General features: G+C 42.8%; 1 protein-coding gene across 31 annotated transcripts in view; it reads left to right on the forward strand.

Annotated features, from left to right (window-relative positions):
• Positions 1–27,471, forward strand: part of MEP-1 — a 146,455-nt gene that overhangs the window by 76,513 nt on the left and 42,471 nt on the right. For 5 of the 31 annotated variants that reach the window (XM_045763568.2, XM_045763571.2, XM_045763569.2 and 2 more), the window contains exons 1-4: positions 344–542; positions 13,382–13,450; positions 14,498–15,495; positions 24,792–25,052. In XM_045763568.2, coding sequence (XP_045619524.1) covers positions 461–542; positions 13,382–13,450; positions 14,498–15,495; positions 24,792–25,052 — 1,410 coding nt within the window. In that variant the 5' untranslated portion in view covers positions 344–460. Of the gene's footprint in view, positions 1–158; positions 308–343; positions 543–4,605; positions 4,747–8,254; positions 8,388–13,381; positions 13,451–14,497; positions 15,496–24,791; positions 25,053–27,471 lie in introns of those variants that run through there. The other 26 variants (XM_045763576.2, XM_069309554.1, XM_069309549.1 and 23 more) reach the window with 18 other exon arrangements.

The following is a 27,471-nucleotide window of genomic DNA, read 5'->3' on the forward strand; positions in this document are numbered from 1 at the left end:
TGGAGGGGGGGAGTGGGGGTGGCCAGTGGAAGAGCGGGGGGTTCAAGGGAATAGGGGCATATAAGTCGGTATCTCCGGGTTGTGATTGGCTGGTGCGGCACCGCTGGTCACGTGACGTATAGACTCGACTCTGATTGGCTGGTCTCACGCGGTCTGGAGCTCAAGGTGACGTCACTGTTTTCCGTCACGTGACCAGTCGCCGCCATATTGGGACCGCGGGTGGACTACGGAGTCGATGGTTAACTAGACTTTGCTCAATATACACGGACTTTGAGGGTAATTGTGGTGGAAAGTAGTGAGTGATCAAGTAAGTAGCGGGCACGAGTGCAGTGAGAAGAGAGCCAGTGCCGCGAGTGGCGCCCACACGCGCATATTTGTGTCTCAAGATGAATCTGACAGATGAAACAGACAACTGGAGAACGCGCGAAACATTGAACACGGGTTTACCGCGCAACTTTGAATGTTGTCATGCCCACACCAACGTTTGCACCATCTCCCGAACTTGGATTTGGAGTGGATGGCGGCTGTAGAGGAATATAGAGGTGGTATGGAGGTGAAATGTGGGTGGTAGATGTGTAACTGGTCGGGTAGACCCCAGCCGGCGGTGGAGCTAAGGGCGCCGGCCGGGTACAGGGACGTAAGCCACAGCCGCCGAGTGGGATGACAAGCCCTCGGCTCTCTGGCACCGTGTGGGTCCTGTGGCTACTGTGGCTACCCTGTGGCAGGTGGAGGGGGGGTGTGGGGAGGTGTGGGTGGGCGTGGGGCAGGTGGGTGGGGTGTGGGTGGGCGTGTGGGCGGCGAGTGGGTTAGGTGGAGTGGGATGTGGGATACGCCGCTCATGTAGTGTGGAACAAAGCGGAGCGGCAGCAGTGCGGGGGGAGGGGGAGATGGGGAGATGGGGAAAGGGGGGGGGGGGTTACAGGGGGGCGCACAAGTTGTACACACACACACACACACACACACCGCCACGCACACACACTTACATACGCACACACACCCGGGGTCCAGGGAGAGGGGGGGCTCTGGGGTGCCTGGGGGCTATACCAGGTTTTTCACGCACATACGCACATGGACGTACACAGGCGTACATACGCTGACAGGGACGTAATGATGAAGGTGCACATAGCCTGCGAGGGACAATGTGCACACGGAAGTCTCGTGTGCATGTTAGGTGGTATGGGAGAGTTGAGTGTGCACACGACCCGCTCTACACGTACATATACACACACACACACACACACATAGGATACGTTCACGCAGCAAACCACCCCTGTACAGCCACCCCCTCTCTTAACCCCCCCTTCCCCAATCTCTCCCCCCCCACACCTTCTCCCTCGCCACACCCCACCAACCTCACACACCCCACCAACCTCACACACCCACAACACCCACCTACTCACACTTGCAACACTGCTGCTGTACTCACCATCACTGGCTACTCAGCAAAAGTACACACACACCCTCTGGTCATACCTGCACATGCTTGTACCAAGAGCTATAGTTTATGTAAATTTGTTCAACTGTTAAATTTAGTATGCGCACGCGCGCTTCCAAACACACACACATGCACGCACTAAATATCCTCCCACGCAAACATACTCTACCAACACAGTTGCACTGAAGATTTTAAAAATCATTTTGAAATACCTTTGCCTACATAAACCCAGTCACCACACACATCTACACGTTTGTTCCTTTATAGTCACTTAAATTTACAAAATCACAAACAAACATTTGACATATTTACCTGAATTTACCTGGGGGGGCACATATACGCAAGTAAACAGTCTTGGGTACAAAACACAGGGACGGATTTGTTTACAAACACGCTACAACATAACATGCAGTAATTATTATAGTAAACACAAGAGGCTAACCATGATGTTGCCAAATAGTGGGAAAATTTATTGAGGCATTTCACTCACTCATTTTTTCAATCACACATACATACACACATACATACATATGCATGTACATGCATACACATATGCATGTACATGCATACACATATGCATGTACATGCATACACATATGCATGTACATGCATACACATATGCACGTACATGCATACATATATGCACGTACATGCATACACATATGCACGTACATGCATACACATATGCATGTACATGCATACACATATGCACGTACATGCATACACATATGCACGTACATGCATACATATATGCACTGCACATGCATATACATATGCATGTTCATGCATACACATATGCATGTACATACATACACATATGCATGTACATACATACACATATGCATGTACATACATACACATATGCATGTACATACATACACATATGCATGTACATACATACACATATGCATACACACATGAATGCATATGCACATGCATGCATACACACATGAATGCATATGCACATGCATGCATACATACATGCATGCACACACATGCATGCACACACATGCATGCATACACATGCATAAACGCATGCATGCATACACACATGCATGTATACACGCATGCATGCATACACACACGCATGCATGCATACACACACGCATGCATGCATACACACACGCATGCATGCATACACACACGCATGCATGCATACACACACGCATGCATGCATACACACATGCATGCATACACACACGCATGCATGCATGCACACATGCAGCATGCATGCATACATGCATACACACACACACGCATGCATGCATATGCATGCATACACACATGCATACACATGCATGCATACACACATGCATGCATGCACACATGCATGCATACACACGTGCATGCATAGACATGCATATGAATATACATGCATATGCATACACATGTATATACATACATAATCATTCATACATGCATACATATTATACATTCATACACACATGCATACATTAGGAAGTGATGTGGTGGAGGCTGACTCTATACTCAGTTTCAAGGTAGATATGATAAAGTCCAATAGGCTCAGGAACCTGTACACCTGTTGATTGACGGTTGAGAGGCGGGACCAAAGAGCTAGAGCTCAACCCCCGCAAGCACAAATAGGCAAATACATATGTGTATATATATGCATACTCATTCATACACATGCATATACATGCATACATTTTAACCTGACCTTACACTGGAGAAGAGGAGAGAGAGGGAGGGGACCTGGTAACAACATAAAAGATTCTAAGGGAAATTGACAAATTAGATAAAGCAGCATTGTCCAAAGCTAGGAACAGCAGAACGAGGGGTCCTAGATGGAATCTGGAGACAGAAATGAGTCAGACAGCAGGAAGAACTTTTCAATATTAAAGCTGTAATAGGTTAGATTCAGAAGTCCCCGTGGTGTAGTAGTTAAGACACTCCCCTGGCGTTTTGCGAGCGCTTTGGCCTGGGTTCGTATCCTGGCCGAGGAGGATTTACTGGGCATCAATCCTTAACTGTAGCCTCTGTTCACCCAACAGTAAAATGGGTACCTGGTTGTTAGACGATTTGGTGGGGTCGTATTCTGGGGAACATTGGATGAAGAACTTGCCCGAAACGCTACGCCTGCTAGTAGCTGTACAAGAATGTAAGAACTCTTGTATATATAAATGAAACCAATTAAGTCATTGAAACAAATTGATTTCAAATTGAAAATGTAAATATGATAAAAGCCCGAGAATGAGTCATTGCATTAATATACAAACGTTCGGAAGGCTGGGCTATGAGCTTAGCATGACCCTGTAAGTACATTTAGGTGAGTACACATACGTCTCAACTTTCCTCATATCACAATTCGACACACAATAGATGTTTAGAAAAACACAAATATTGGTATTTTCCTTATAATGATCATACAGAAAATGGACTCGTCTATACACGTGTTGTGACGTGTATGTCCTTAACGCTCAAACAATGGTTTTCTCGTAAGGACGCTTGCACTTTAGGTACAGGAAAATGTATGTATAGTTCGCTTGTAACAAGTGTTCGCACCCTAGCACTTAACATTTTTAGGTAGGACACAAACGCTTAAGCACAACTCAAGTTCCATGTACCATATTTATGTTAGGCCTGATGGTATTATACGTATACACAGGCACATTTCAACACTCGCATAAGAAAAGACATGATGATGCATAAGCAGACACCCTAGAACTACTCCCAGAACCCCATCAAGCAGGTAACATTGTTTACACAATTGACTGCACTTCTGCACTCATTCAGTGTAGGTAGCTAATGGAATGCACTAGGCAGTGATGTGGTGGAGGCAGACTTCATACAACGTTTCAAATGTAGATATGATAGAGCCCAATAGGCTCAGGAACTTGTACACCAGTTGATTGACACTTCAGAAACGGGACCAGAGCCGGAGCTCAACGCCCCCTCCCCGCAAGCACAACTAGGTGAGTACTCAAATACAGAAACATTGAGAAAGTGTGAGCTCCATTCACAAGCTGGGATGTGTGTTGCGCACGCGTATTCTCTCCACTTGTCTGTGATATCCAGAAGATTATTCAGTGGATAAAAGATTACCGCACAAACAAGGACGAATCTTGGTGAAAAGTCGGTGTTGGGATAAGAATCAAGTGAGAGTTCCCCTAAGGTCAATGCTCGGACACATGCTGTTGATGTACGTCATTGACATACCTGAATACTTTGATGCCTTCGTGTTGATATTTTCTGATTGTGCTAAGTCGAGAAAAATTAAATTGGATGAGGATTGTCAGAAAGCTACAAAAGTTAACAGGCAAGCTGCAGATATTTCGCACCAGCTGAGAGGGGCAAGTACCACATAAACAGTATATCAACTAAACTATTGTAAACCCTGCAACAGAGGTAAGAAACGTGTGCATCATGGTATGAAACTGGGGAATCACATACACATTCTAATGCACACACCAACCATCAAACATTATCACATGCACAAAGTAATGGTGCGCACGGGAAATTGTATAAGCCTTTGAATACGACTGGTATTGGCGGCGTAAGTGTTAAATTAGCAGATCGGGACGGGGAGCCTGTATATTTTGAGAGGGAGGGATGTACTATTGCAGTGTTGCATGTTAGACCCATTGATATATGGTGGTGGGTTTGTGTGGGTGTTTATCATTCTCTTGACGCTTTTAAGGGGCCATGAAATTAGTTTTTTAAAAGTTCAATGTCAACCAATTGATTGGTATGTGAGACATAATAAACATGAAGCACCAGCGTAGAACACTCGTCTAGTCGGTCACCGAGCAGACCGTTATCGTGATTTACCACTACTTAAAAAAATACAACCTGCTATCCTAACCAGAACGTGCGAACTCGCTGAACCTATCGAGTACGACTCTAGAAAACATGCTTATATGTGAACCGTTACCTGAGGGCCTAGTGTCGATGAGGACAGGACGCCGGCAGCTTGTCAAAGGTCACCCATTTGTTCTGATAAGTTACTTAATAGGTTGCATTTATAATGTTATGATAAAAAAAACGCAACCTATTTGTTGAGAGGACGGGTTGCCTCAGGTCATTGGGCTGGGGTTGTAGACATACATGCACAGGAGCTCTCACTAGACTGCTGGATAAACTGTAGGCACGGTCCAATATAACAGGTGCTTGGAACAGTCGACACTGGATAAAAGGCGGCTGTGTATAAACAGGTTGGATCCGGACTAGGCTACGATTGGAAGTGGTAGAAGTGATTAAGCCAAACAAGATCGTCATTATTATTATTGAGCAGTTTCCCTCTCATGTTGTTAGCCCATAAATATTTTAAGAATTAATTGTTGGATATTAAAGAATATTCATAGGGAAATTGAATGTCGTACAGTAAAAGATTTCAAATGTAAAAACAGTAAAGTGTAGGATTAAAATGTAAAGGCTGAAACGAGAATTAGGCAGTTAGGGAAGTTTTTGTGATTAATGAAACGGGGGTCCAGGAGCTGGACCAGGATCGTCACACCCAGGTGAAAGCATATACCGCTACCACCACTTGGTACAAGCTTTCCCCACACCCCTCATACACCCCCACACATGCACCTCACCCCCCCCACACATGAACCCCCTCCCACACATGAACCCCCACACATGAACCCCCCCACACACCTCATACACCCCCACACATGCACCCTCCCCCACACCCCCACACATGCACCTCACACCCCTCATACACCCCCACACGCCTCATACACCCCCACACATGAACCCCCCACACACCTCACACACCCCCACATGCCTCATGCACCCCCACACCTCCACACATGCACCCCCACACCTCCACACATGCACCCCCACACCTTCACACATGCACCCCACATCCCCACACATGCACCCTCACACCCCTCATACACCCCCACACATGCACCTCCACACCCCCACACATGAACCCCCACACATGCACCCCCACACATGCACCCCCACACCCTCACACATGCACCCCCACACCCTCACACATGCACCACCACACCCCCACACATGCATCCCCACACCCCCACACATGCACCCCCACACATGCACCCCACACCCCCACACATGCACCCCCACACATGCACCCCCACCCCCACACATGCACCCCCACACCCCCACCCCCACACATGCATCCCCACACCCCCACACATGCACCCCCACACATGCACCTCACACCCCTCATACACCCCCACACATACACCTCACACCCTCATACACCCCCACACATACACCTCACACCCCTCATACACCCCCACACATACACCTCACACCCCTCATACACCCCCACACATACACCTCACACCCCTCATACACCCCCACACATACACCTCACCCCCTCATACACCCCCACACATACACCTCACACCCTCATACACCCCCACACATACACCTCACACCCCTCATACACCCCCACACATACACCCTCACACCCCTCATACACCCCCACATCATACACCTCCACCACCCCTCATACACCCCCACACATACACCTCACACCCCTCATACACCCCCACACATACACCTCACACCCCTCATACACCCCCACACATGCACCCTCACCACCCTCATACACCCCCACACATACACCTCACACCCCTCATACACCCCCACACATACACCTCACACCCCTCATACACCCCCACACATACACCTCACACCCCTCATACACCCCCACACATACACCTCACACCCCTCATACACCCCCACACATACACCTCACACCCCTCATACACCCCCACACATACACCTCCACACCCCTCATACACCCCCACACATACACCTCACACCCCTCATACACCCCCATACATACACCTCACCCCTCATACACCTCCACACATGCACCCCCACACCCCTCATACACCTCCACACATGCACCCCCACACCCCTCATACACCTCCACACATGCACCCCCACACCCCTCATACACCCCCATCACATGCACTCACATCGCATCAGGCTTGGATACCCATGCGCATGGGAAATAGGCTTACAGGTTCCGGAAGATGAGAGGAAATGTCAGCACTGTGGAGAAATGCCCGACAGACCACTGGAACATTATCTAACACAGTGTACAGTTACAAACCCATTAAGATTTCAACTTAGATTCAACAGAGCAGAAGTTGTTAAACACATATGGCGAAATCTTACTGAAGCGACCATACGAGTCATAAATACTCTTACTCGGCCCAAGTTAAACAGAAACAAGCAACACTTAGTGAGCCAGCCAGTCTTAGGGCCCGCGCAGGAATATCCCTGAGAAAAATGCACCCTTCACCCACACATGCACCCCACACCCCCTACACATGAACCCCATACCCACACACATGCATCCCCACACCATACCCATTCACCCCATACCCACACACATTCACCCCCACACATGCACCCTCTCACCCCACGCATGCACCCCCACTCATGCATCCCCCACTCATGCATCCCCCCCCACACCCCCCAAATAAACAACTTGTTTACCCCCCTACATACCCCCATCACATCCCTACATACCCCCATCACATCCCTACATACCCCCATCACCCCTACATACCCCCATCACATCCTCACCGCCCCATACAAAATTCTCAGGGGCATTGACAAAGTAGACAAGGATGGATTATTTAACACAAGTGGTACATCCTTGAAAGAAAGGATGTACCATCCAAATGTACTCTCTAGAAAGGAGACGAGAGATACCAAATAATATACACATGGAAAATACTGGAGGGCCAGGTCCCAAATCTACACAGTAAAATAACAACATACTGGAGTGAACGATATGGAAGAAAATGCAAGATTGAACCAGTGAAGAGCAGAGGTGCCATAGGCACAATCAGATAACACTGTATAAACATCAGAGGTCCGCGGTTGTTCAACGTCCTCCCAGCAAGCATAAGAAATATTGCCAGAACAACCGTGGACATCTTCAAGAGAAAACTGGACTGTTTTCTAAGAGAAGTTCCTGATCAGCCGGGCTGTGGTGGGTATGTGGGGTTGCGGGCCGCTCCAAGCAACAGCCTGGTGGACCAAACTCTCACAAGTCAAGCCTGGCCTCGGGCCGGGCTTGGGAAGTAGAACTCCCAGAACCCCATCAACCAGGTATCAAGCAGGTACACGTTTAAGGGGACGCAGGTGGAAGCGGAGTACCCAAATGAGCCAGAGACATTAGAAAGAACTTTTTCAGTGTCAGAGTAGTTTGTAAATGGAATGCACTAGGAAGTGAAGTGGTGGAGGCTGACTCCATACACAGTTTCAAATGTAGATATGATAGCTCTCGGGAATCTGTACACCAGTAGATTGACGGTTGAGTGGCAGGACCAAAGAGCCGAGGCTCAACCCCCGCAAGCACAACTTAAATTCATTTAGGTGTATACCCCCCCATGCACCCTTATAAGGAGTATAAAGAGCAATAAGTATAAAATATAGTATAAAGTGGAGTATAAAAAGCTAGATATCTTACGGGCTCACCATAGCCCGTGCTACATGGACACTTCGTCCTGAGTAGCTAAATCTTTAACAACAACAACAGCTAGATATCACTTCCCTGCAATCACTATTAGGTACGCATATATATCCCCACCACCCACCCCCATATTATTTTCTGTAGCCCATAGAAAGACCTGATTTACATCTGATTGGAGGTTTGCCATATCCTCTATGTTGCCTACTCTCATGAAAGTCCTAGTGTCATCTGCAAAGGATGATACAGTGCTATAGATTGTGTCCTTGCCTAACCATACCTTGCCTAAACATACCTTGCCTAACTTTCCCTTGCTTAACTTTCCCTTGCCTAACTTTCCTTAACTTTCCCTTGCCTAACCTTACCTTGCCTAACTTTCCCTTGCCTAACCTTACCTTGCCTAACCTTACCTTGCCTAACCTTACCTTGCCTAACCTTACCTTGCCTAACCTTACCTTGCCTAACCTTACCTTGCCTAACCTTACCTTGCCTAACCTTACCTTGCCTAACCTTACCTTGCCTAACCTTACCTTGCCTAACTTTACCTTGCCTAACTTTACCTTGCCTAACTTTCCCTTGCCTAACTTTCCCTTGCCTAACTTTCCCTTGCCTAACTTTCCCTTGCCTAACTTTCCCTTGCCTAACTTTCCCTTGCCTAACCTTATCTTGCCTAACTTTCCCCTGCCTAACTTTCCCTTGCCTAACCTTATCTTGCCTAACTTTCCCTTGCCTAACTTTCCCTTGCCTAACTTTCCCTTGCCTAACTTTCCCTTGCCTAACTTTCCCTTGCCTAACTTTCCCTTGCCTAACTTTCCCTTGCCTAACTTTCCCTTGCCTAACTTTCCCTTGCCTAACTTTCCCTTGCCTAACCTTCCCTTGCCTAACCTTATCTTGCCTAACTTTCCCTTGCCTAACTTTCCCTTGCCTAACTTTCCCTTGCCTAACTTTCCCTTGCCTAACTTTCCCTTGCCTAACTTTCCCTTGCCTAACTTTCCCTTGCCTAACTTTCCCTTGCCTAACTTTCCCTTGCCTAACTTTCTCTTGCCTAACTTTCCCTTGCCTAACTTTCTCTTGCCTAACTTTCCCTTGCCTAACTTTCTCTTGCCTAACTTTCCCTTGCCTAACTTTCCCTTGCTTAACTTTCCCTTGCCTAACCTTATCTTGCCTAACCTTATCTTGCCTAACTTTCCCTTGCCTAACTTTCCCTTGCCTAACTTTCCCTTGCCTAACTTTCCCTTGCCTAACTTTCCCTTGCCTAACTTTCCCTTGCCTAACTTTCCCTTGCCTAACTTTCCCTTGCCTAACTTTCCCTTGCCTAACTTTCCCTTGCCTAACTTTCCCTTGCCTAACTTTCCCTTGCTTAACTTTCCCTTGCTTAACTTTCCCTTGCCTAACCTTATCTTGCCTAACCTTATCTTGCCTAACCTTACCTTGCCTAACTTTCCCTTGCCTAACTTTCCCTTGCCTAACTTTCCCTTGCCTAACTTTACCTTGCCTAACTTTCCCTTGCCTAACTTTCCCTTGCCTAACCTTCCCCTGGCTAACCTTATCTTGCCTAACTTGTAATTGTGAACCAAACCTTACATTACCCTACTTAACCTAACATTATATGTACATTATATTAACCATGCATAAATGTTCAACATTACCCATCGTCAGGTAAGGTAGTACTGGACACTAGTAAGATTGTATGTGCAAGGTCATTTTCACAATGCATTTTTTCATTATATTAATAAAGGAAAAATAAAAGAGTGAGGTAGTGGAAAAACATTTAACCTTACGTGAGGATGAGTAGCTGTCACCACCTTGTGTCCTCACAGCAGTCTGTGATCCTTGTAATCCTTCACTCAATACATAACTATCCTGAGTTATGTCAGCCTGAATATGCTGTACTTGATCTTGATAAAATACTTGATTGACTATGCTGAAAATACCTGTAGTTGGAGCCTGTGTTAATACTGAAAGCTGCTACTGTTTAGCAAATTTTTTATAAGGAATATAATGGTGGTCAAATTTTTGCCCAATAGTAACACACTTATGTTCATTAATGTTAAAACCAATCATTCCTCTTATTATCTTATCCCACAGTACACGTTTGTGAGTGCAAATTTGTGTTTGCAATGTACATGTGTATTTATCTTTGCTTATTCCTGTCCTGCGGCTATTACAGCTTGTAATGCATAGGTCATCATCACTGCCACACACTCACCAATTACATATAGTATTTAACCCTTAAACGGCCTAGAACAGGGGCCGGGAAGCAAAAAATATTCGAATTATGTAAAAATTACTTAAAAATATTAAACAAATCTCCAACGTATTGGCTTCAGTCTCGTGAAACTTTCATCAAAATATTTTCAGAAATTAATTTTAGACAAATTTTTTAAAAAGAAGATTTTGTTGATGATGAGAACAGCTATTAACTTGAAGTGATGGATAATGCAGTAATAAAGAGATGCAAGTGCCTGTCTGACTTATAAAGAATAATAATAATAATAGTAAGAAGTGTCCACAAAGGGGAGATGCAGCTGGTGCCTTTGTAGCATTGCTGAGTAATACATAATACATACATACAGGCATACATTCTGCCTGAAACCCTGCGCATACTAGTGGCTTTACAAAATTGTAAATACTATGCTATGTATTCTCACAAACCCAATGTACCTTCTTGTATATAAATAAATAAATAAATACAGTAACAAATAATAATAAGTATGTATGTATGTTATTATGCTGTATTTTGTTATATATCATATACGTAGATACATTGCCCAATGTTAATATTTGTTACTTTCATCAATGTCCAAAAAATATTTTTATTCTTTGGGGGAATTCTTTTTTTCTTTTTTTAAGTTTTGTTTTCTCCTTTGTTGTAACCTTTACATCCTGGAGAGTCCATACCAGTCCATAACTATGTGAAGATAGGATGAAATTGGCAAAAAATAAATCGGTCTCAACTCGCAGAACTTGGGACTTTGAATTTTTTTTCTAATTTTTTTACAGATTTCAAACTTATTTTTTTGTCTGATAGGTTGTTTTGATGTTTAGGGACCAGATTAAGGCTTTTTCATTTATATAAATATACCTTAAATATATCCCCTAAACCATTATAATTATTCCTATACCTATACAGTATTTCTTTGTTTTTTTTTTGGGGGGGGATTATTTTTTCTTGACCTCATTTGAACACATATTGACCTACAACTTTCACACATTCGAGTACGAATACCAAACAATGTTTATTAAAACATACAAGTAAATTAATGAATTAGAACTGCCTTATTCATTGTCAATAACTTCAACTAAAATTTTAACTGGCTTGATACCTGTTTGATGGGGTTCTGGGAGTTCTTCTACTCCCCAAGCCCGGCCCGAGGCCAGGCTCGACTTGAGAGAGTTTGGTCCACCAGGCTGTTGCTTGGAGCGGCCCGCAGGCCCACATATCCACCACAGCCCGGCTGATCTGGAACTTTTCTTAGTCAGATAACTTTGAGTCAGATAAAAAAATCCAGTTTCTCCATGATTCTCACCATTTTTACATATACAGTAGTGTGCACAGCTGTCTGTTCTACAATTCCTATAAAATGGATTTTTCATAAACCCTAAACATTTGGAGTTATACATTTTTTTGTCTAAATTTGCCGCATATGTCAATTGCCACATTGATTTTTTTGTTTACAGTAAACTATACTGAAAACCTATACAGTATTCTAATATGATGAAAATGAAGTTCATATGCTATTCTGAGACCATAACAACACCAAATGAACAATTGGTGATATTTTATATTTTTTAATCTGATCTGAAAATCTGAAGTTTTCAATAGAGTATTCAATTTTAAAAATATTTGTGGTTTTCTTATTTTTCAAGTTACGTTGATGATCATTTAGAGAAAGTTGGAGCATTTCCTAGTTAATTATGCAAAAAAAAAAAATAAAAATAAAAAGTGTTTGTGCAGGTTTGAGAAACTGATGTTATGTCCAATCATATGTGTAGGTTTTGTGCTGTTTAAGGGTTAAAGCAATAACTGTTAAGAATTATGTTTTGTAGAAATAACTCTGGGCTAGCAGATAAATTAGCCAAAGTTTTTAATTTTTTAGCGCAGGTTAGAACTGAATATAATCATGCTATACTGTAACTAAATCATTCCATTGCATCTGGATTTGCTAGAGGGCATTTATATGCAGGAAATGAGTCACAATAACGTGGCTACAGTATGTTGACCAGACCACACACTAGAAGGTGAAGGGATGACAACGTTTCGGTCCGTCCTGGACCATTCTCAAGTCGATTGTCGAGAATGGTCCAGGACGAACCGAAACGTCGTCATCCCTTCAACTTCTAGTGTGTGGTCTGGTCAACAGGGCATTTATACATAATATATTTGCTTTGTTTTATTTGAATGTTCTCCAGCTAGGCCTATATTCCAAGCAGAGAATAGGGGGGGTAAAAATATTTATATTATTTTTCTTGACCTTGGCACTATTTTTTTTGTAACATTTTATTTTTTGCAGGTTGGATCTCTACCATCACCATGTCTGAGAGTGAAGCAACTGCTGGACTGGATGACTCTGCAGCTGGTGGTAATTATTTTTTGCTTCTTTTTAATAGAGTACTTAAAATGTTAAATCTTTGGTGATGAACAGACATTTGTTGCTTCCTTGCTACATTTTGAAGGAGTTGGTTCCTGTGCTTTTGGTCATGTTCACCATCACTGTAAAATTGCTCGCAGATCATCTACCCGAGTTTACCCGAGGGCCACTAACACTAGTGTTATCCAACTAGTTCCCTTTTTCTTTCTTTTTGGCACATATTTTTGAACGAGTTCCGTGATGACCTTGAAATTTTGCCATGATGCTTTCATGCCATGTTCCCCTGTCAGCTCCCCCCAGGAGATGTTTTGCAGTTCCTCTCTCATGCCTTGATAGTCTTGATGGTAATCTAGAGATTCATCATCTCTGACATTTATGTAGTTCTCTCTCAAGGTATCTATGTTCATCATCCATCTTAAAATACAGTGATCACGTGCAGGTGTTAGCTTTTCCCCACCTGAATTTGATCAGTCATGCGCCCTTCTGATCCCTCTACCATAATCAACTGTAGAGTATGTGCAGTTTTCACGAAGGTTTTCTCCTGCCGATCATTGCACTGTAAGGTCTTAAGATGGCATCATAATAGTTTCTTACTTAAAATTAAAATACAGTAAGATACTACTGACAGTTTTCATGACCTCAAAAGGCAAATTATATATTTCCTGCTAGTATTCTGCTCTTGGGCTCTGTACTTGGAATATTGTTTTAAGAGTTTTCTGCCTGTGATGAAGTTCTTTACCTATGAATAGAAAACAAATCAAGTTTTTATTTTGGGCTCAAGATGCGTCAAGAAAATTGGTTTGTGTACTACTTTACAGTATAGGGCTTATGTACAGTAGATGCAATATTTCAGGCATGTTAACCAGTGCTGACATAACTTCTTTTTTTTCTATACATTACAGCAGTTTGCAAATGTATTTAGGCCTATTTTAATTATAAAATCTTAGCCTGTAGCCAGTGATATATGTACGTATGTTAGAAAATACATTTAAATTTTATGAATAATGTAACTCAAAATATTTTCTTTTCTTTCTGCAGAGGGTGAGAAAGTGAAAGCAATTAATGGAATGAAGGAAATGGAAGATGTTAAGTTACAGAATGGTGAATCAGAAAAGCCACAAATAAATGGTGATGTAGAGAAAGATGATGAATTTGAAAGAAGTGAAGGTGAGCAAAATGGAAAGTCTGAGGAGAGTGGAAACACAGACAAGGACGACATTCACTTGCAGAATGATGTTCACTCCTCTGAAAAGCCCATGGAGGTAGATAGTGAAGTGGCCAGTGAAGTGTGTGTAGGAAAAACTGAGGATGTTGATGAGGATGATGAGGAGGACAATGATGAGGATGACAATGATGAGGAGGAGGACAATGATGATGAGGAGGACAATGATGATGATGGAGAGGATGAGGATGAGGAGGAGGATGAGGAGGAGCAGGAGGAGGAGAAGAAGATGGAAGTGACTGAAGAAACAGAGGAGCCAAAACAAACTATTAGTGAAAGTGTAGAGAAGGGTAAGGGTGAAAAGGTGGAAGAGAAAGCTGAAAAGGACAAAAGTGATGTGGAGAAAAGTGAAGAAGAGAAAGAAAGCAAAAGTGGTGAGAAAGAGGAAAAGGAAAATAATGGTGAGACAGAAAATAAGGAAAATAAAGATGCAGATAAAAATAAAAAAGATAATAAAGATGCAGATAAAAAGAAAAATGATGAGAAGGATAATGTGATAGAAGACAAACCAGAGGAGAAGCCAAAAAAAGTTGAGGGGAAGACTAGTGGTAAACCAAGATCGAGAGCAAAAAACTCTGCGAAGGACACTTCCTCCGATGACATACAGGAAGTTAAGGAAGTGCCCGTGAGGGAAACTCGGCAACTCAGAATTCGCAGAACGCCGAGGAAGTACACCGAAGACGACGACGACATTAAGATAACCAATGAAGTGATCAAAGACGATAGCAGTGACATTGAAATGATAGAAGAGAGTGATCCTTTAGCTATCAGTGATGCAGATGTCAGGAAGTTACAACAGAAGGATAAGAAGGAGGTGAGTACTTGCCAGTGTTCAGGTTTTCCTTGAGGTGGTTCTGGGGATCATTTGTTTGTGGTAGAGCATGAGAGGGATTTTACTGTGATTACAGGTTAATATGTTCAACTACAGTACATGGTGTGTTTGGCATGTGTCGGTGACATTTGTAATTGACTGAGATATGTATAATTGGTTTTGGTGTTCAAAAACTGGAAAAGGGCCAGATTTTGATACCAGTCTCTGGACAACCTTTATTACCCTTAATGTATCAATCAAGCTATCTACCTCAGTGTTATCATATACAGTACTGTATGTATAGTGGAACCTGGAGTGACGAACGACTCCAGTTACGAGCATTTCAAGTAACGAGCGAGCCACTTGCAGAAAATGTCTTGATTGACGAGCTTTCACATGATTAATGAGCAAACCACATGGTGCTTCCTAACGTTCCCGCTGGTTCTCGGACGCCTCTGACGACTGTGTTGTTGTTGTTTTGCTAGACAAGAGTTTCATATGGCGAGCTCGGTGACGAACGGATTAAATTCGTTAATTGAGGCACCACTGTAGTTTAGGGACTGTGTATATATACCAAAAAACAAAAGAAAACAAATTAAATATTAATCTAAATCATATGATACAAAAAATAACCTTATTTTATTCATAAGAACTAGCAATGAATTGTGGACAAATTAATATTGCAATATTTTGTAAACAAGTTTCTGTTGGATATTTTTCATATTCAATACTTTTTGTTGTATATTTTGAAAATTCCTAACATTTTTTGTGGTTTTGTTTTGTGCATTAGTGCAGGTCCTATAGGCTTTTTGGAGCTGTGTTGTAAGGGTTAAATAAATTACTGGGTAACATAATAAACGTATGATTGCTGGATAGTTTCAAGTGTAGCTAGACATGTACATACTTAAATGTGTTTGGATGGATATAAATATGAGCTCTTATATAGACCAATAATTTGGACCTTTCATCATTTCTAATGCGTGCCGTATAGGTTCTCTGAATTCCCTTCAGAAATCTCCCTTGCTCTTAAAGGGAAAAGTGAGTACTGAGCAGTACTCAAGATGGGACAGCACCAGTGATTTAAAGAGTAGTAGCATTGCTGTGGGATATCTGGATTTGAACATTCTCATAATCCATCCTATCATTTTCTGGCATATGTTCACTAAATATCATGTCCTCAGACATCATAATTCCCAGATCTCTTACATGTTGCTTTTCTTCTATAAGTCTGATTGTGTCTTGTACCCTGTATTTCATTCAAGTTCCTGGTTAAACAAAGGGGGGGGGGGGGAGGGGGCCCTATATCCCTCTGTCTAGAACAGTGTTCCTCAACCATTTTATCCTTGCGGAGTCCATGAAATAATTTTCATGTCTCTGCCTTCAATTTTCACCACCCTGCTTAGACCTGGGACCAGAGATGGCTCCAGGTGGACTGCATTTGCTTGGGCATTTGTGTCTGAACTTTATCTGCATGAACAAATCCACAAGGGACAAATCCACAAATCATTTGATGCATCACGCTATTGTGATTTCTGTGTGTTTATCTGCATGATCTTCCTTCTGGGCAGGGTGTGGCTTTAGGGGCTGTTTTGGATTCCCATGCTCTGTCCCTTTGACCACTGCTGCGATCGTTGGGTTTGGGTCCCAATTGCCCTTTGTTGGCTGCTGTGTTATCAGCTTCCTCTTCTTGCTTTTCCGGGTTCAGTTCCTTCTCGCCTTCCTCCACTATCACTAGATGTATTTATGAATGCCTCGGCTCTGGGCTGGGGCTATGTAACCCATGTTCACCAGGGACATTGGTCAGGTCCGTTCCATCAAAGCGCCCGGTACGGCGCACAAGTTTGTGGCTGTGTGTCATGCTCTGAGGAGGATTCAGATTCCTTGGGTTTCTGTGCTCAGGCTTCATTTGGACTGCTCTCCAGGTTCGTTGCCTGAAATGAGGGAGTTCCCTTCAGTCTATTGCCTGAACTGTGAGGGTGGGGTTCCCTTTGGTACATTGCCTTTTGGAGCTGGATGCTTCGGGTAGCTTGTCTACTGGATTCTACTACTGGAGTTTGGTTCTCTCTGCTGTGCATGTCCGGGTAGTGTTCAACATTCTTGTGGACAGTCTCTCGCTACCTTCTCATTTCCACGGAGTGGACCATAGATGCTGGTTCCTTCAAGTGGCTTTGCAAGACATTCAAGCACCTCAACATGGATCACTTTGTGTCGGCTTGAAATTAGCACCTTTCTCTCTGTGGCTTCATTCCTCAATTCCTTTCGGCTCGACTGGTCATGATGGAGGTTTCTTTAGCACTGGTTCCTTGGTCCCTTTGTTTCCTTGGTGACTGCTGAACTTTGGTTTCAGGTACTGATTGTACTTTATCTGAACCCGGACGTTATTCTGTGGCTCCATCTCTTTCAGGGGATCGGCCTGGTGATGTACCTAGCTGGTTCCAACTTCTCAGCTCTTCTCGTCTGGTCTTTTTGATGCATCTTTATCATCTACATGGCAAGCAAGTGGTTGAATTGATGGTGTTCCACCTGCATTTGTTTTCCTAGCAGCAGTATGAAGTTGCTTGGCACCCTTTTTGCTACTATCTGTGCCTTTGTTGTCATTCTTCTGTCTCCATTCATGTTGTGCTCTTCTTTATAACTTAGTTGTTTTTTAAATGGCATCTTATGCCTAATACTGTTGCCTCTTATTATTTGGGGGGGTGGTGCTCTACTGCTTGCATTTGGTGTTGATACTACCATGACACCATTTCGGAGGCTGTACCATGAAATGTTTCACCTTTGGCCTGCTCGGTGTCATCTAAGCCCTTCTGGTCTTTTGACCATGTTCTTTCCTATTTTCTCCTTTGTCCTGTAGCGCACTTCTGGTTGTAGGGTCAGGGACTTCGTGCTCTTTCCCTATGAGACATGGTTTTTCTTTTTGCCCTGGTGGGCCTTGGTTGTTAATGCTTGATTGGTTCAGCTATTTTACATGATGTGCTGTGCCTGGTGACGGCCTTATGCCGCTACCTTCATGCCACCGATTCTGGCTCGGTAGTTCCTTTGTGGGTTGATCCTTCTTCCGTTGTTCCCTGTTCCAAGGCTTGTATGTTTCAGGTCTTCCCCAATGTCATTTTAAGTTCAACCAGCCTGCAGTCTAACTTTGTACCACTTAGGTCCATAAGTATGCTGCTCTTGTGGTGGTCTTTGCTAACACCCTTTGCTAACACATGTACAGACGAGGAGTCACAATAACGTGGCTAAAGTATGTTGACCAGACCACACACTAGAAGGTGAAGGGACGACGACGTTTTGGTCCGTCCTGGACCATTCTCAAGTTGATTGCTCAACATTGCTAACATGTTATGAGCTGATATTCGAACATGGGGGTTTTGGCAGTCTAAACAGGGTCTTAGTGGTCCAATATTTGAATAATGTTCCAAGGCCTCATCATGCCTGTGTAGTCTTGGGTCATCTCTCTCGATCAGCTGTCTCTGTTTTGATTACAGTACCTGCTGTCTCCTCCCTGGTAATTCTCTTCGTTTTTCTTCTCCATGAGTAGTTAGCTTCTGGGAGCCACACGGCAATTCCCCAGAAAACTAGCATTGAATGTAATGAAATGCCACTTTCTGGCTGGACCCCAGCGGCTCCCTGGTTCCCTACCTCCCTCCCTCCCTTCTAGGTTCATTGGTTGGTCTGTGTAATCTTCACATCCACTGCATAACTTGCTTGGGGCTGAGGGAGACCTGGAGCTCTGGCACCACTCCACCTATACTGGTGGGGGTTTGGTGCTAACGAGATCAAGCTAATTTTGAGATATTCAATTGTTTGTATTGTTTGAAGAGTTTTTGGCAGTTTCGAGTCTCTGAACTCGACAGTGGAAAGAATTTGTTCGCTGACTTTCTGGATGCTTTCTCAGTGGAGTGGTGGAATGACACCACCTCTGAGGAGACCAAGTTCTGACTCTGGTCCCAGGGAGGGCAAACAGAGATCCGCGGCTGTTGTGACCTAGTAGTTGGGAGCCATCTCGGCAAGATGGTTTCAGGGTGCCACCAGAGCTCGTCATCCTGAGGCGTTTTGTTACGTTCAACACTGTTTTTTTTTCGTCAATGAGTTGTTTCCTTGTTGATCTGTGTTTTTTCTAATTTTGTTTCCAGTTCTAATAAGGAAAATTATACCCTTTATAAATGTGCTATTAAATCATTTTGAGTTTTCAACAAGGAAACTTTGACATACACAAAAAACTATCACTAAGCTTATAAATTGAAGGCGTACATTGATGACTTTTACCCTATACCCTATATATTGTGGCCCATTAAAAGATATGATTTACTTTAGTTTGGTCATCATATCTTCAGCCACGTTATCCTCATTAGTTTGGAGGTGCGCTGTGTCGTCAGTGGTTTCTATTCGTAAAAATCCCAGAGTCATCAGCAGATGATGACATGTTACTACAGTATTATACCTGCTTGATGGGGTTCTGGGAGTTCTTCTACTCCCCAAGCCCGACCCGAGGCCAAGCTCGACTTGTGAGAGCTTGGTCCAACAGGCTGATGCTTGGAGCGGCCCGCAGGTCCACATATCCACCACAGCCAGGTTAATCCGGCACTGCTTGAAGAAAATTATCTATAATTGTCTATGTAGGACATAAGAAAGGGTGTACCCTGGGAGATTGTTTTTCATGTTGGATGATCCAGGTTTGCTCTGCTCACTGTTACTTTTTAGGGTATGGAAAAATAAAAATATAAAAATGGAAACCATGTACAAAACAGTTAAATCATACCATAGAATGTAAAAGCAATGTAAAGGATTTGGGTGTAATCATGGCAGAAGACCTTACCTTTAATGAACACAATACAGTAGCTGTCACAGCTGCAAGAATAATGACAAGTGTGATAAGAACCTTTCAAACAAGAGATGCCATATCAATGATGATACTTTACTTTACAAGACACTAGTGCTCTCTAGAATGGAATACAATTGCACAATAACAGCCTCTTTCAAAGCTGGAGAAATTGTTGACCTGGAGAGCATGCAGAAATCCTTCACTGCCAGAATCCACTCGATAAACCATCTAAATTACTGAGACCGACTAAAATGCCTAAATCTGTATTCTCTAGGGTGCAGGCAAGAGAGATACATAATAATTTACACATGGAAAATATTAGAGGGGGGCTGTTCCAAATATGCATGCAGAAATAACATCATATATGATCAAGGCATGGCAGGATGTGTAGAATAGTCCCTGTTGAAAATCAGAGGTGCAATAGGAACTGAGAGAGAACTCTATCAACATCAGAGACCCAAGACTGCATGCAGTCTTGGGTGCTTCAACATGCTTCCACTTCACATAACTGGCATAACACATAATGAGGGGCATAATTTGGCTGACCCACCTCAGTGTTCAAGAGAGAACTTGGTTAGCACCTCTAAAGGATACCTAATCAATCAGGCTGTGATTCATACGTCAGGCTGTGAGCAGCCGCGTCCAACAGCCTGGTTTACCAGACCCTCAACCAGTGGGCCTGGTCAGAGACCGGGCTGCGGGGACCTTGACCGCCCCGGAATCAAAGCAAGGAAACTGCAAGGTTTCTTTTCAATCAAGGTTTGGTTCTGCTCATTGGAAAACTATAAATCTACCTTTTTACTTGACAGTTATTTCTTTTGTATGCATTATTTGGATGCAATTACATCATAGTTGCATTTGTCAAAAGTTGTTTTCTGCAAAGTGTGTGTACCCAGAATACAGTATTACTTTCAGGTTTTGCTCGTTTTCCATGGCATCCAAGACCATGTTATAATGGTCTAACAATTCTGAGAGGCTGGATCATTCATCTTTTAAACATATGGACATATATCAATTACAAAATCAAATTGGGTCACATGGCACTTCACTCAGAATGGTATCTGTTTGTCTCTATTGTAATTGTTCTAAGTAGTAAAAATCACATGTAAGGAATTGAACAACTGACTGCCGAAGCATATAAAGTGTCTGAAATATGTTCCTTTGAGGAAAGCCAGAAAGAGAACGCAGAGGGCACTACAGACAACAAAAATATAATGGAAATGCATGTATACAGACAAGAAAATCCCTACAAAGAAAGAATAATATAAACAAGGCGGTTGAAGAAATAGAACAGACTGAAGCATGAATATTAGATTGAAGATATGCAATTAGAACAAAGTCATATAAGAGATAAAGAAAAATCCTAAATATTTCTTCACATGCATGAAATCAAAATACAAAATCTCCATCCGTATTGGACCTACACAGTACTATACTTACAAGTGAAGGTTCACACACAGAACAAAAAAGAAATTAGTTAAATTCGTAAAAAAGAAGGTTGAGGACAAGTTTAACTCCCCGGTAAACAGTATGAAAGTGGACGATTTGAACAAGTTCTTTATGCACGATATTCAAGCCCCTGAAAATATAACTTATCAACATGAACTCTGCAGATTTTGAGAGAGAGATTGAGAGCATGCCTATGCACTCATCCCTGGCTCCAGACTCACGGAATACAATATTTGTAAAGAAATGCTTGTCAGTAGCACAAGCACTCGGTATTATGTGGAGAAAACGCTTGGATACTGGGAACATATATGCCAGAAGTGCTTAAATCAGCAGATGTTGTGCCGCTACACAAAGGAGGGAGCAAAACATTGGCAAAGAATTATAGACCAGTTTCACTAACATTTCACATAAAGTGTTTGAGAGAGTGATCAGGAGTCAGATCTCCTGTGTTATGGAGAATAGTGGACTCCACAACCCAGTCCAACATGGATTTGGAGTGGGAAGATCATGCCTTTTACAGCCACTTGACCACTACGACAAAATCACTGATGCATTAGAAGAAAAACAGAATGCAAAGGGTAACAATCAGTCATATCAAGTAGAGTCGAAGCACAGTTAAAAGCTGTGCCTTAAGGCACATTCCTTGCACCACTGCTTTTTCTTACTCTTGATATCAAATACAGACAAAAATACAAGTCACAGCCTTATGTCAGATTCTGCAGATGACACAAAATGCAGCATGAAATGTACTTCTGTAAAAGTATGATATGAATAAAGTTTTTTATTTTTCAGCGGAAAATATGTTTAACTGATAAATTCCAGGTACTTAGGTATGGTAGAAATTAAGATCATAAAATACAAGGTTTAAAACACAAATGTGCCCTTAGTAGGAAAGCAACATTTAAAGGATCTGAGAATAATGGTGTCTGAAGATTTAACATTTAGGGAGCATAATCAAGCAAATAGCATCAGCTGGAAAAATGATAGGATGGATTATGAGAACCTTCAAACCCAGGGATCCCATCATAGTGCTTGCACTTTTCAAATCACTTGTGCTGTCCTGTCTCGAGTACTGCTCGATACTCGCTCCTTCCTTCAGAGCAGGAGAACTTGCCAAAATATAGGTAATACAGAGAACATATACAGCATGCATAGACACAATAAAACACCTTGTCCGAGTTAAAGGTTGGACCACTACTGTGTGCAGCTAGGCTAGGACTGGCGTGCAAGCCGCTCACAGTAATTATCAGCAATGTAAAATGCCTAGAGCAACAGCACAAGATCCTGGGGAGATCTTGCCAGATCAGCCCGTCCTCCAAAAATGGGGAGGTAAATGTAACAGCCCCATAAGTGCAATTATGTACAGTACAGTACTATGTATGGCAGTCAGTAAATGTACTTATTACACTTGGTATTAAAACGTACCGTCAGTTTGAAAGATGGGTTGTGCCAGATATAGGTCGTGTCCGACTCCCACCTGGAGATGCATGTTGGACAGTGTTAGAGGGTGGGAAAGGAGGTGGGTTTATTGTGAAATTTCTCTGTATTCAGGTTCTACTGATAGATATCCATCTAATGACAATTTCAAATAAAATTTTAGACAAAATTTGAAGGACAGAGGATGTAAAGAATTAGGGTATGAATAGTATTACCTGCAGCTCTTCATTAGGACAAAGAGGAGCAGAATTAATTTGGCTAAAATACATAAAATTGTTATGAACAAATCCACAAGGGCCGTGACGAGGATTCGAACCTGCGTCCAAGAGCATCCCAGACGCTGCCTTAATCGACTGGGCTACGACATGGATAAGAATTGCAACTAGAAATTCCACCGAATTTACTTGGATCCTGCAGCCTCTCCGAGACACAAACCAGGATTTTACATAGTTCGCCCCATGCACTCGAGCTATGTCTATAGGCCATTCTACCTTTTTGCCCTTACTTCATTACACACAGAAATCACAATAGCGTGATGCATCAAATGAACAAATCCACATGGGCCGTGATGTGGCCCATGTCTTATACTATGTCGTAGCTCAGTCGATTAAGGCAGCGTCTGGGATACTCTCGGACGTAGGTTCGAATCCTCGTCTCGGCCCTTGTGGATTTGTTCATTTCAGAATCATCAAGGGTCGCCTCATAGATGCATCATGGTATATTCTTATTCACCTCCTGTTCCAGGACTGGTTTGGAGTTCATTGATGAGGCTTGTGATTTGGTCACTTGTTAATTGGCTGGTTTGGGTTCCCAGCCAGTCTGCACACTGTTAAGCCAAGGGTTCTGACATTTTCTCAGCTTGTCAAGTCCACAATCCTGGTAGGCTGGTAAAAGTTCTTGTTGGTTGCAACCCAGGTTTGGACCTGGATGGCTTCTATTTTTCTGCCCCCTAGAGGTTCTGCTCCACTGGCAGCACTGTATCCTTCTGGGGTTTGACTGGCTCTGAGGGACTCTGCAGTTGGTTGAGTGGGTTTTGTGGGAGCCTGTACTTTGCCTGCATGGTGTTGTCCCGTGGGTAGAGTTTGGTTTTGGAGAATTCTGGTTCGGGCCCCATTTGCCCTTTGTTGGATCTTGTGTTCCCGGCTTTCTCTGGGTTTATCAGGGTTCACAGATCTGCATGTTGTACAGTTGTCTGTAATTGAAAATACCTGACTGTGGGAGGTGTGTCTACACCTTCATTACTTCCATTCCAGTCCTTGGACAGTAATGAGGGTACACAACAGAGGGCTTTATACAATAGACTTAGGTTATGCAGCAAAATAAATGAGGAATTGTGCTGCTAATTTATATTGTAATATAAATTGTATATTCAGTTAGATGTCATGCAAACACAATGTGATGTTTTTATTTGATGTACAGTGTATTTTAAGTTATAGCTCCAGTGTCAAGGTTCTTGTGCACAATATTTTTATCATTAATTACTTAATTGTAATTCATGTGTTATTCATTACAGTCTGTAGTTTGAAGGAAATAGCATAAGATTTATTTTTATATTGTTCTATACAGTATTTACAAAAGCAAAATTTTTTCGCAGTTAAAGTCGAAGGATCCAAATGTAATAATCATCGACACCAATACATTGCTAAAGAACCAGGGTAATCTCGCAGCAGCAGTAGCTCAGTCATCGAGTACTACAGTCCAAACAGTCACTGCACGGGGAACATCCACAAACACAGCTGCAACAGCAGTGTCGAACCTTAATATTCAAAATGCCATTCAAGCTATCACAGGTGGTGTGCCGGCGCAAGGCTTGCAGTCGGCATACATCACTGCATTGCAGCAGGTCAGTCCGAAGGTATACTGTCAAACATTTATGTTCTCGTTTTGTAGCTAGACTATTGAATACTCTGGTATAAGATGAAGTTGGGCTAAGCTTCGGTAATGTATTCTTGCAAAACTTTATTAAATTGGCATAAATTAGAAAAAAAATTAGCACTAACTTTAATATTCTAGTTGGAATTAATAAACACTGTATAGTCATTCACCTTTTATCCAAATAAATTCTCTGAATGGTCTGTCGGTGGTTTAGGAAAAAAGATATAATGTGATTACATTCCCCTGGCAACTTGGGGAAACTTTGGTCTGCATAAGATCCTTAACACTTTCGCCCCGGCATGAGCACTCTAGCCCACCCCAAGGTGGGCCGAGTGTTTCCCATGAGCGTGCGCTCGCACTAAAATGTGTATACAGTACTCTTTTTTCAGTTTCCTCACGACAATATTCATGTTACCTCGTTCATTTTGGTATCAAATTGTTTGCAATAGAATTCTCTAAAGGGATATACAGGCATACCTCAGAATAAGAGTTTAATCCGTTCCTGGAGACGCCTCGCCTTCCGAAAACTCGCATTCCGAAGTTAATTTCCCCATAAGAAATAAAGGGAAATGAATTAATCCGTTCCTGACTACCCCAAAAACCCCACATCAAACTAAATTTTTATACCTAATTTACCTAATTCATCTAAATAAACCTACAAAACTGTGTTCCAGTTATTACTTACCTTGCTGTCGAGTGCTGTAGGCGTATGGAAGATGGTGAGGAGGGGGGAGGAGGAGAGGAGTTACTGTTTGGAAGGGGAGTCCCCTTCCATAATCACATCACATAACCCCATGCCTTGTAACACTATGGATACCACTTCTCTTTCTAAATTTTTCAAACCAGCCCCTGCTTGCCTTAAACTCTTTCTTATCTGCATCACTCGTTGCAGGGGTATTCTTTAGAAGGTCTTCGTGCAACACCCTGGCTTTCTCACAAATAATGGCCTCCGAAACACTATCACCCCTCAACTCCTTGTCGTGTATCCAAATTAATAAAAACTTTTCCACTTCTTCAAGTATTTGTGGTCTTTGTGCCGTTAATGTTCTTACTCCTTTTGCCACTTTAGCACCCATAATCTTATTTTTCTTCTTAAGTATAGTGCATATTGTTGATGTGGCTTTGTTGTACTGCCTACAAAGTTCAACAACACGTGTACCGTTCTCATGCTTCCGAATGATCTCTTGTTTCTCCTCTATTGTCATCCTCACATGAGCTTTCTGGCCTTTATCCTTACCACTGGCTTTCTTGGGACCCATGGTGAGATATATAATAACAAATTGTATAGACAAATCACCAAAAATCCAACAAAACACTGAAAATCCGCGAGAAGAATTGATGTGGGGGTAGTCACTGAGCGCGAGACAATAATAAACTGAGGGGCGGCGGGGCGACGATCGCCGAACCACCGCGCGCTAGGTCGGCTGTACGCGTATCAACAAACTCGCGTCCAAACTCGCCTCCCGAAGTAACCATCGCCTTCCGAGACAAATTTTTGGAGTAAATACACCTCGCCTTCCGAAAACCTCGCATACAGGGACAATCGCATTCCGAGGTACCACTGTATGCAAATAAAGTAAAAAATGCTTGGCGTACCACCCAAAAGCGTGGCAGCAAACCCGAAAATCGGCAGTGTTACCCGTGAGAGAGCGTGCAACCACTAAAATGTTTATACTCTTTTCAGTTTTCTCGTCAATTATTGTGTTATGTCGTTCATTTTGGTATCCATTTGTTTGCAATAGAATTTTCTAAAGGGATATACAGTATGTGTATAAGAAAAAAATAAACAGGAGTGCTACCCGCAGCAAACTAGAAAAATCCTCTTGAGCGTTACCCATGAGCAAGCACCCATCCTCAGTCACACTGAAATATGTTCACTCTGTTCAGTTTTCTCACCTCAATTTTCATACTATGTCGTTCATTCTGGTATCAAATGGTTCGCAAACTAAAAGTGCACATTTTAAAACTAATCCCATAATGGTTGGAAAACAAATAGAATTTTAACACAGTTTAATTTTGGACGCCACATGCGTTCCCGCCGGACATCTGCAGAGTTATTTGTGGACGTCAACTACGTCCCCGGAGGACGAAAGTGTTAAAATTAATAGAAGTGATAGACCCAGTTTGCCAGGTCAGTCACTGAGTTAGACACATGGCAGTGGTTGTCATTTGCACTCAAACTATACGTTATGTGAGGGAGGCATTCAGGGAGTGTCCTCACATTCCTCTATTAGTCATAACAAATTTTACTTGGTTTCATGGTTGGCTAAAACAAGTACTGTCATTCAAGAATTCCAGCTGCCCAGTGAAAACAAAGCTTGGGTCATTACAAAGATTGAGAGAGGTGTTCTTAAAAGTTATATGACCTATAAAGTGATCAAGATAAGTGTTATGTACTT

Source organism: Procambarus clarkii, chromosome 65, assembly GCF_040958095.1.
Source record: "Procambarus clarkii isolate CNS0578487 chromosome 65, FALCON_Pclarkii_2.0, whole genome shotgun sequence".
In the NCBI taxonomy this organism is placed as follows: domain Eukaryota; kingdom Metazoa; phylum Arthropoda; class Malacostraca; order Decapoda; family Cambaridae; genus Procambarus; species Procambarus clarkii.